The 12,016-nt window shown below is 36.4% G+C and overlaps 1 protein-coding gene across 1 annotated transcript in view; it reads left to right on the forward strand.

Moving 5' to 3' along the window:
• The window catches only part of DPP10 (dipeptidyl peptidase like 10), a 648,823-nt gene that overhangs the window by 327,866 nt on the left and 308,941 nt on the right, over positions 1–12,016 (forward strand). Inside the window, exon 5 of the mRNA XM_033860253.2 lies at positions 10,170–10,244. Within this exon, the coding sequence (XP_033716144.1) occupies positions 10,170–10,244 (75 nt within the window). The remainder of the gene's footprint in view (positions 1–10,169; positions 10,245–12,016) is intronic.

Consider the following 12,016-nt stretch of genomic DNA (forward strand, 5'->3'; position numbering starts at 1 on the left):
CCTGGAAATGATTTTTATATCTATCCTTACATTTTTGGTGAATGTCTAACAGAGCTCCTAAGTGCAGCTGAAGAGACCCAGAAGTGTTTTCAACTGTGACTGCTAGATAAGAATAGAAGAACTGTTTTCTTACTTTAGAGCTGGGGATTTGGGCTCAAGACATTGGATCTGGAGGCAGCCCCTGATTGTTCCTTATCGTCATTCTATTGGATTTGACGTGATTTCACAGGACCTCTTTCTTTCCCTAGTTAAGCAGAAAGTTCTGTGCCACCAGGGAAGTAAATCTGAAGTTACTTTTTTCTTTTACTATTGCCCTTTGCTTTGGCAGATAAGGGTCAGTTATAGTATATCTGCTTATTAAATGGATAATGACAAATGAGAAGGAAATGGAGAATCAACTTCTTTGTGAGTCCTGAGCAGGAGTAGTAGTCCACCTGTTAATATACTCAAGAAACATTGATGTTCAGAACTGAAAACCTGAGTCTTGTCATTCTTTGGTTTAGTTCAGATTCTTCCTCTGAATTGTCACATCCTATAATTTTTTTGTTTGTTTGTATCTTGTATCTATTATAATCTCATGTTAAAATTAGAGTTCACAGACAGATATTTTAGCATAGTAAAGAATACCAAGTGGTAAATGATAAAGGCATGGTGAAAAGCATTAGTTAACTGAAAAATATTACTGTGTAATTAATATGAAAAAACTCCTCCAATTTTATTGAAAAATAAGCAAAATATTTAAATACACTGTTCACAAAAGAAACACATCATTGATAAACAGAGAAACAAATACTTCACATAATTTACAAACAGGAAAATGATAGTCAACAAAGAGATGTATTTTGCACCTATCCCACTGGCAAAGTTTAACTCTGACGTTACCAAGAACTGGAAAGAATGTGGAGAACAGGACGTCTTACACATTGCTAGCAGGAGTGTAATTTGTGTTTTTACTTTGGGTAACAGTTTGTCATTTTGTGTGAAGCAGAACATTCACACACCCTACAACCCACAGATTTCTCCCTAGATAGATACACCATATGAAAATGGTTGCACATGTGCATCAAGAAAGAACACAAAAGTTTATTCAGTCATAGTTGCAAACAACTGCTGTTCTCCTCAACTGAGCTTAGGATCTATTAATAGACATTTCTGATTAAGTGAACAATAAAGAATGACCTTTAGCTTTGGACCATTAAAGTGCAAGTTTAGTAAATGACAACTCAACATTTAAACTAATTTGCTCTGGAAATTATTTTTTTGTATCCTTGGGTTTCTGGTGAATGTCTAACTCAGTTTGGTTATGTATATGTTTGCCTAAATGACATATTTAGTTGGTTTTGAACTTTTAATAGAGGAACCGGGCTGTCCATGATCTTCATATATGTCCTTTTATCACAGCATTCTGTTACTGGTTCATGCATATTTACATTTAGTTGTAGCTCACTAATTTTTATAGGATATTCCATAGTTTTATGTTATTTTCACATTATTGTATGGTTTGTCATTATTTTCATAGATTACAGCATATTTGTTGTTTATCTGATATTCAAGTTTAACTGGGCATGTTATATTTTTATTGGCTAAATTTATTACAAATGACACTCTGTCAAGAGACAAAAGTTATTATTAATCTAATTCTGTGCATCCAAGGTCCATTAAGATGAAAACAACAAATAAATATTATACTCTTTATATAAATAGTTTTATCAAAGATAAAAATAAGAGAGAAGGGGCTTCCCTGGTGGCGCAGTGGTTGAGAGTCCGCCTGCCGATGCAGGGGACACGGGTTTGTGCCCTGGTCCGGGAAGATCCCACGTGCCGTGGAGCGGCTGGGCCTGTGAGCCATGGCCGCTGCGCCTGCGGGTCCAGAGCCTGTGCTCCGCTGTGGGACGCCGCCAGGAAGGAGCTGGATTTTTAGTCCAGAGGAAGGCGAAGTTACATTGTTACATCTTGCTTGCACTACCCGGGAGTGCCGCGTAAGGCGCCACGCATGCATCCCGTGGATTGTAGGCGTAGCAATATATTGTCACATGTACTGACACACACCAATCCAGGGCTATTGTGTGGACCTTCTGGCCAGTATAAAGCCTGCCATATTCTGCTGCGTAGGGTCTTCCTTCCATCTTTCTTCAACCAAACTGTGCTCCAATAAAGTGTGATACGAAAAAAATCTTGCGTGTGGCGGCTCGTTATTCTGCTGGTCGGAAGCGGCCCGCCGCACTCCGCAATGGAAGAGGCCACAACAGTGAGAGGCCCACGTACCGCAAATAAATAAATAAATAAAAAGAGAGAAGAAAGTAAATATCTAACCTGATATTATTGAAGAATATACCAGAATTTATTAAATATCAATAAATAAGTTTCTTTTTAGTTACTAACGTATGTTCTCTCTTGTTCCTTGGGATTATCAATGGTAATGCTAAACTAATGATGTCGTACCAACTTTAAATGGGTCTTTGATCTATAAGAAAAATCGATCACCTGTCAACCAAAATTCAATCTTTACAGCACTAGTATTTTCCTATTTTTCTCTCATTTTTAAAGAAGATTCAGCCAGGTTAAATTTTTTTATGAAGCAATATTGGTCATTATATTTTCTCTTCTTTTTAAAAATATGAAAATTTCAAAGTTCTTGGTAGCCACTTCCTGGCCTATGAGAGATATAAAATCACATTACTGACACAAATTCTTGAAAAGTCCATAGCATGTTTTAAAATAGTAACTATTAATTAGGTTTTCTCTCTAATATTTATCTGATAGAATATCATTGCAAAAATGTACTGAAGTAATTTGCTACTGGAAAGATCCAGTCAACTTGTCTTATAAGCATTGTATTGAACAAATTATATTAGGCCATGATTAGGAAAACTTATACAGAAATTCTAATGTGATATTTTTTGGACTTTCATAACTTTTAATTTCTTTCTATATGCTGTATTTTTTAGTGCATTACATTTAGTGCCTTACATTCTTTACCTGAATGTAATAACACCATTTAAGATAAATTATGTTTGAAGTATTGTGATTAGAAAACATTAAGACAATTTGAAGAATCAGATTAGCGTAACTCAACTTCAAAGGAATAATTTGTGTAAGTATGCACTTTACAATATTCCTTAACTTTCTTCTCCAGCCTAAGCTTTCTTAATTTGTTGTACTTGTTGCGGAGCACAGGCTCCGGACGCGCAGGCTCAGCGGCCATGGCTCACCGGCCCAGCCGCTCCACGGCATGCGGGATCTTCCCGGACCGGGGCACGAACCCGTGTCCCCTGCATCTGCAGGTGGACTCTCAACCACTGCACCACCAGGGAAGCCCAGTTTGTTATATTTTTGAGTGCAGAAATACTCACATTTTTCTCAAAGTCATCTTGTTGGCCCTTTTTTTAAAGTTATTAACAGAATTCAGAGACCATTAGTTTTACCTTCTATTAAAAATAAAAATTGTTTTTTAAATGTTTTAGTGTATGGACTGTGATCGAACTCAATAAAATATTAATTTGGCTGTTCACATTTATTGAGCAATAAAGATATATGTGAGACATTCTACATGGGTTAGTAAGTACTGATTTAATAGTCTTAAAAACTAGCTACTTGCACCATGGCATTTTCTCCATTGACTTTTTTAATAAAATATTCTAGAATCAATAAGATGCATGGTGCCAAGAAAAAATACTAGAGACGATCTATTATGTTTATACAACATGGATGTCCTAGGCATCACAAAGTAATATAATTCAGACACTATGCTAATTGGGTAGTTATGAAAAGAGAATATTAAAAAAAATAGAATAAAAGGTCTGATTTTTAAAAAAATCTGCATATAAACACAGTTATGGCTATAACAAACAAACATGGCTTTATTTAGAGCTGCAAGATAAAAAAAAAAAAACAGTCGCTCTGCCTCTTCCTTGTTTCTTTCATTTGAAGCCAGACAGAGAAAGAGAGTCCATCTTTGGTATCCCTTAAGAGACTGCGATTTGGTTTGCCTTCTTTTCTGCCTTCTTTTGACCTTCTTTTCCTTTTTTATCAATTGTATAGTAACCATTTCCCTCCTGCCATCCACTTAAGGTCAACTGGCTTTTTAAAATCTTTCCTCATGCTCATTTCATGATTATTTATAGACTGCATTGTAAAAGAGGCTTATTGACAATATATACTTAATCACATACTTGAAAAAATAATATTTTATTTTTCTAGAATAAGAGATGACTTTTCTAAACATTTTTTGTCAGTTATCAATAAGCTAAAATTAGATTAGGTAATGAGGGAAATTATAGCCAAATAAATTAAACATAATCTGTGTGTGTTTGTGTGTATATGTCTCTGTGTGTGTGTGTGTGTGTGTGTGTGTGTGTGTGTGTGTGTGTAGGATTTTGGTTGGGTGAGGTGGAGGGATCAGGAAAAAAAAGACCATAGGGTCCTCAAAGACCTACTTTCTTGTTTTCATCATTCTATATCTGTTGAAAATGTACCCACCTACACTTTAAGTTAGCGGATTCTCCAACTCAAGTTCTTGGACCAGTAATTTTTTTTTTTTTTGTAATAGAGGTGCCTATATATATATATATAAATGCGGTACGCGGGCCTCTCACTGCTGTGGCCTCTCCCGTTGCGGAGCACAGGCTCCGGACGCGCAGGCTCAGCGACCATGGCTCACGGGCCCAGCCGCTCCGCGGCACGTGGGATCTTCCCGGACCGGGGCACGAACCTGTGTCCCCTGTATCGACAGGCGGACTCTCAACCGCTGCGCCACCAGGAAAGCCCACCTATACATACTTTTATCAACAGCATGTTACAAGATCTAGAATAACACTCACCTGAACTGTACTGTTCTTATGCATCTGTCATTTCTCAATCTTAAGGCAACCAAGTCTTCTACCAGCTTTTGTTCATTTTAATCCAATCTCTTGTCTTCTCCTCTTGCTCATTCTTTTCTCAGCCTTAAGTTATACAAATGCATATTTTATATGTTATGGCACTTCTGACATTTACGTTTGTATTTAATGATTTCTTGCCATGATATTCAATATCTGACATCTTGGAACAGTCTAGTCCATTGTCTAGTTTTACCTCTAGTTATAATGTTTCTGACAAGAATGAATCATTGTCATGGAGCCTCTTAATAGGGGCATCACTGTGGCAGTAGATGTTAAATTAAGGTTCCAAACAACCCAAAAGAGCAATAATGGAAGTGATCAGTGATTAAATGAACTGCACATATAATTGTATACATATGACTCAGGCGAATCACTTGCACTGAAAAGGACAGAGAAGGCTTAAAGAGGGAGAATTAGAATGATATTTGAGAGAAATACAGCTTGAATAAAGAGCAGGGAGAGGTGAAGTTATTATGGCAGGTGGAACAGGTTTACTTATAAAAGTAATCGTAAACATTACTCATAATAACTGCATTGTTACTGATCCACTCATAGTAGAACATGTTGTTTGAGAGGTTTTGCTCCTTTTGTCTGATGAGAATGAATTTACATTGAATGTAAACTTTCATCTAATACTCCATAAAATTCCAGATATCTCTCTTAAACTCCAGGCTTATGTACAAAAAGCTTGAATATCCCCTATTGGATATCCCACTAAGATTAAAACCATAGCATATCTAAAATTGGTGTGTCTAAAATTTTCCTCAAAATATGCCTGGTTTTTGCTTTTTCCCAAGTTTGTTTGCAGTAGCAACATTCACCCAGTGATAAAAACATGAAAACCCAAAATTGTTTTGTACACTTTCTTCTTAGTCTTCAGATCTAATCAATAAATTCTTTTGTTTTTATCAGCAATCTCCCTTGCAGATGTACCCTCCTCCCTATGCCCTTGCATCTTTCTTAACTTCTTGACGTTGCTTGTCTGGATTGTCATGAGAGCTTCTTACCAGATCTCATTGACCTCAAGATGTCATCAGATCTAACTCACCCAACTGCCAGAGGAATCATTCTAAATTCAAATCTGATTCTGTTGCTTCCTTGGCTTTAAATTTCACCATTCATGAAAACAGTGATTAGCTTTGCCATATTCATGTTGGTAATAATACATGTATGATGTTAACACTAAGCCATGGGGTTAGCCCCACCTCTCTGGGAATCTTTTAAAACTACATGTACATTTGTAAAGGTTGTTCTCATAATGCAGTCTGTAATTTCATTTAACTGGAAAACGTGGGATCACGAAGTTTTCACTTACATTACTACCGAGTATATGAAAAGTACACCACCTGTTTTTTAAATCTCATAACATTGTTTCCACCCCCACCCCCACCCCCTTATCCTTATGTCAATTTTTGCTTTACCAAAATTAAGCAAACTAGCAGCCCCTAGGCAGAATCTGGTACACATATATGTTTCAAAGTATCGGGCTATAATTTAAGAATCATGAGATTGTAAATTAACAGCTTGATTTCCAGCTTATCTTGAAAAAAATTGGAAAGTTAGAAATACTGTATATAATTTCCTATAAGATAATGCTTATTTGAAGGTGAGGGGCTACTGCCCCCTTTTGACAGCCTGACTGCTCCATTTGTCCTCAGTTTACTCAGCTGCTTTCTTCTACCACACATCCAGTCTTTTAAGGCATTTGGGGCAGAGAAACACAGTGCTTGTCTTATCCTGCCCAATATGAGATGGGAAAGATTCTAATGACTTTGTTTTTCGACTTTGTAGCACCTTCAGTGTTTATCATGGTGTTCATCTTATTTTGAATGTTCGATAAGTTAGTTTTGGTATAGTTGAATGATACATACAAATGAGGTGCTACAAAATCTTGCCAAGCTGCCTGAAAGCATGCATTTGTTTCTCAACTGATCAAATGTCTTTTCTCCCTTGTTAATTTGTTTAGTTAACCACCTGCGTATTTGCTTTCCTGTTTATCCCACCTTACTTGGCTTTAATCGAGTGTTCCTAGATGGCAGAGTTCATGCATTTTAATGCCCTTTGTTCAAAAATGCATTAGTAAGCATCATTGCCGAATAATACCGATAAACACATGTAGAAAATATTTCTGCATCCTTTTATTACAATAGTAATTAAGTGATTAACTATGTAGGTAACATAACAGCATTATTGGCAATAATAGACTTCCCAAAACACTAATTTGAGGCCATATCAAGTTGAGACTCAACTGGAACTATATTAATGTCTGTAATTAGGGTCAGTGTAGACCAAGGGGTCTCCGGTGGCTGCTAGGAAGGATTAATCACCCAGATGCAACAGATGATAACATTAATGGCTTAGGTTAAGAGGGATTTGGCCCTTGACTAAGCGGCAAGGATGTGTTTCTTAGACGTGTATCATCAGCAAGTCTCTTTGCAGCACCACCCGTGCACAACTCTAAGTTCGAAGTTTCAGCAGCTTGGGCCTTTGAAAAGGTATTTGGAAAGTTTCCCAGGTTGTATGCTGCAGAAGCTGAAGGCAGTATAGTGATAATTAATAAAGTGCCAGACTGGATAATTGTAGGAACTGTAAAAGATACTAAAATGTTACCAGGGGCTCAGATGCACCTGTGAACGTGTGAAGTTAATTTGCGTGAGCAACGTTCCGTGAGAACGGATGGGGACGAGGGGGCTGAAATTTTTGTGAAATAATTCAGACTTCAGACAGGGTAGCTCTCTAAAACAAGAGAGAGAGAGAAAGAGAGAAGAGAGAGGAAAGGGGAAGGGAGGAAGGAAAGGAGGGAAGGAAGGGAGGAAGAGAGGAAAGGAGAAAAGAAAGAATCTCCTGTTGGCATAGGGCTTATGAAAGGAGTTCCTCCTGCATTCTTTCATTATATATACTTCTCTGTGACCTTGACAAAAGTTTAAGAACTGTATTATTAGAGTTTTCTTATTCCCATAGGACTGGAATGATGGCATTGCCCTTTCAACCAATTTTTAAATAACAATAAACCTCCTCTTGTGTAACAGTATACCTCCTGATACTGCAATGTGCAATGCTGAGTGAGAGGACCTTGTGTTCTATATGTCACCCTAAATCTCACACAGGCTAATATCTATCAAGTTTCAATATACAATAAGTTAATGAGAAAAAAAGAAAGGGTTAGAATGAAGATACCTCCCTCACAGCTTTGTCATGGGGCAGGAGGTGGGGGAATTATTGAGAACCACAGAATTCTAAGCAATTTCAGAGCTTATGACAGATGATAGATCAATGGTAGCCCTACTGTTGTGATTGTTGTTTGTTGTTGTTATTTTCATTATTATTGAAGTGGCTTTTTGAAAAAATGAAAAACAAATTCCTTGAGGTGAATTATTGCCAGTGATTATTCTGATCTTCTAAGTGGATGGTACAAGATGGATGTATATAGGCAACACCTCTTCCAAATCAATGTTACCATGTACAAGTATTTTCTCCCAGAGTACTCCATTCTCTTGCATATCTGGCTCAGAAATGAACAGACTGTGCTATTTCAACAACAATTCTCTGGGTGACTTACAATTCAATTCATTCTGATACTAACTACTCAGAGTTAGTGAAGACCCCACGGGTTAAGGACTCAGTGCCTGCTCTCATTTCAGATATCAGCTTCAAGTCCTGAGACCCCAGGCTACTTGCATTTTTATTGGACTTGGTTTACAGATTTGGTGGTTCTCACAATCTCCCTTCAGATTTGATAATTTGCTAGAATGACACAGAAAGAACTATACTTATGATTACCGGTTTATTATAAAGAATATAAATGAAAAGCCAGATGAATAGGTAAATAGGGTGAATGGAGAAGGGTCCTAAGTACAGTCTGTCTCAGTGGAGTTGGGATATGTCCCCTCCAGGTACATTGATATGTTTACTAACAAGGAAGCTTCTGCAAATCTCATGGTTCAGAGGTTTTCTACTGAGGTTTTGTTACCCAGGCCCGATTGATTAAATCATCGGCCATATGCTTGAACTTCAGCTCCAGTCCCACCACCCTCCCTGACCTCCAGGTAGGGTTCAAAGTTCTCGCTCTCTAATCAGGTGGCTGGTTCTTCTCCAGAAGCTATCTTGCCACTCTCCCCCGACCCCCAATCCTGGAGTCATCTCATTAACATAAACTGTGTGTGGTCAAAGAGGGCTAGTTATTAATTAACAAAATACCCTTCTATCGCTCAGGAAATTCCAAGCATTTTAGAAGCTCTGTGCCAGGAACCAGGGAAAAAGACCAAATATATTTTTGATTATACCATGCAAACTTTGCCAGATATTGGTTCTTCTGAGTTTCTTGTCCTTTCCATTGTCTTTGGGAATTTCTAAGTACTAAAACCTTGACTTCACCCTTTTCTGTTTTTCTTAGAGACCAGTGTTGTTGAAACTGCCCAGACATAAAATTATACAATTATTTATACCTGTATTTCTCTGCAAAAACCATACAAATTAGTTTGCTTAAAATCCATGTACAGTTTATTTTATTTTTTTGTTTGCGTTTTGTAGGCTTTTGTTGCAGCAACTCAATTTGCTTGCCTTCTCTTTAGATATGAAATTACATGTAATCTCTTTCCCAAATAAAACCATTTTCCCACTCTCAGTGTATTTATCCTTCACTTTACGTTCAAGTCTTTCTAACATTGGATTTATTCAGTGGTAAAATAAAAAGCTCAAAATTAAACATGTGTAGTGCATTTGTTTATATTTCTATACCATATATACATATTGAGTATAATCAGTTATGTATTTGTGTTTTAATCTGCCTCACTCTGGGAGTTTCCTTTAAGGAGATTTTGTCTTTAACATATGTCTTTTTAAAAATATAAATATACAACCTGAGAAAAAACAGAAGTGCAGAGACAGAAAATCATGACACCACAGAATGCCAATATTTCTTTTCCTTTTGATTAATCCAACATGCAAATATAAAAGCATTTTGGTTACTTAAGAAGTTCAATGATGTTTTGCTTTTTTATTCTTATAAATGAAAATATGAATTTAGTCTTTAAGTGATAACATGTAGGGGAGATACGTTAGCAAAACTTTTCTTAATGAAGTGTCTAATATAGCCTCTCCAAGTTTCTATATCCATCTGTAAGGTCCTACATATGTACATGCCTGTGCATACTTATAATATGAACGAGAAAGCCTATTTTACAATGTTATGAGGAGAATGGACATCTTTTTTTATACTTACATATCCAAATGCATGTCAATCTTTCCATTATTAAGCTCTTTAAAATAATTGTTTCTTTTTATTTCTAGGTAACCTTCAAAGCATCAAGACATTCAGTTTCACCAGATTTAAAATGTGTTCTTCTGGCATATGATGTCAAACAGGTAAAGGAGTGATCTTTGAAGAAAATTTTTTCATTGTGTGTTGCATTCAAGTGACAGTTCATAGTTGTGTTGCGTTCAAGTGAGAGTTCATAGTTTTCCTTGGTCATCTACTCAACTAGAGAAAATTTGACATATCCGGTAGGTGCAGGTGAATACTGATAACCGATATTGCACAAGAGAGTTTTGGCAACAATGTCCTTTCTTCCACACCCAGCTAGCAAATAACTGGAACGATCTGCTAGGTGCCTGTACTGGTCCAAGTTCATCGCTTTTAAAGGAGAGTGTGGCAGAGCTTAGCAAATCCAAAAAATGGGGGCTTTTGACAATTCCAGGATACGCCTTAATATCTACTTGTGTTGTATGTATATGTAGATTAAGGGGTTTCCTAATGGCTGTGCCTGAGCTGCAGTGTGTATTGTGGGAAGAGCTGGTGAAAATATTGATTCAGTTTATGGTCAAAGGATTCTTTGTTGGTGTTTGAGCATAAGCCTTGTGGTTGTGGAAATTTCTAAAAGTGGGGCAAGGCAAGAATCAATTCTGAACAAATAAAGTGTTCTAACTGCAATTAGTATTTCATTATTCCATGTCAGCTCTATAGCACAATTAGAGCCTTATGTATGGTTGTGGAGTATTTTTACTCAGATATAATTTGCACTGTTAAAAAGCAAAGTAAATGTTGAAAAGGCAATTCAGCAGATTAGCTTCTGTAGAAAATAAATGATTTTGAAAATTATTCAAGAATGTTTTGTGTGCTTTAAGGCAGACCATAAAAATTTATAGACAAAGCAGGAAGCCTCATATAATGCATTGAAACCCTTCGAGCACATGAAATTTTACTATTCAAAGGACCTTCTACTTGATGGTTTTAGTCTTCTGAAATATACATGTGTTATATTTTTAGACAAGTTTGTATTTCTTATTTAAAATAATTAATTTACACTACAAAAGGCTGGGAGACTGTAATCAAAGCCATCTTTTTCCTGTTACAAATCTTGGCCCTTTTCCTTTACCTTTGTTCTGTGTTCTCTCTACTCATTGGGATATTGAAAAACCTGTAAGAGTTGGAAAAGTGCTTGAGCTTTATAACCAAACTATTGCAGCATCCTCAAGTTTTTAAAACAATATTTGTCGAAAGAGTTTTAACTTAAAATGACTGCTATATTAAAATGATAATAAACTTTAAAAAAAATCAGGTTTCAGTAGCTACAATTTGTTTTATTCTGTTTCATTGATCTATGTGTCTATCCTTCTGCTAGTTCCACGAAGTCTTCTCTTATTTTGGATATTTTACATAAATGGAATCATCCAGTATATGACTGTTGTCTGGCTTCTTTCACTTCGTATAATGCTTTTTAGATTTATCCACATTATAATATGTATTAGTACTTCATTCCTTTTTTACGGTTGAATACTATTTCATTGTATGTATGTACTACATTTATTCATTTATCCATTAAAGGATGCTGGGGTTTTTTCCACCTTTTGGCTGTTATGAATAGTGTTGTTGTAAACATTTGTGCACAAGCATTTTTTTTGAGTACCTGTTTTCAACTTTGGAGATAAATATTGAGGTGTGGAATTGCTGGGTAATGTGATAATTCTAGGTTTATCTTTTTGAGAAACCACCAAATCACTTTCTAAAATGGCTGCACCATTTTACATTCCCACGGGCAGTGTGCAAGTGTTTCAGTTTCTCTGTATCCTTACCAACAGTTGTTATTTTCCATTCTTCTTATTGGAGCTATTCAAATGTATATGAATTGATATCTCAT

Source organism: Tursiops truncatus, chromosome 7 (assembly GCF_011762595.2).
Source record: "Tursiops truncatus isolate mTurTru1 chromosome 7, mTurTru1.mat.Y, whole genome shotgun sequence".
NCBI classification, from domain to species: Eukaryota; Metazoa; Chordata; class Mammalia; order Artiodactyla; family Delphinidae; genus Tursiops; species Tursiops truncatus.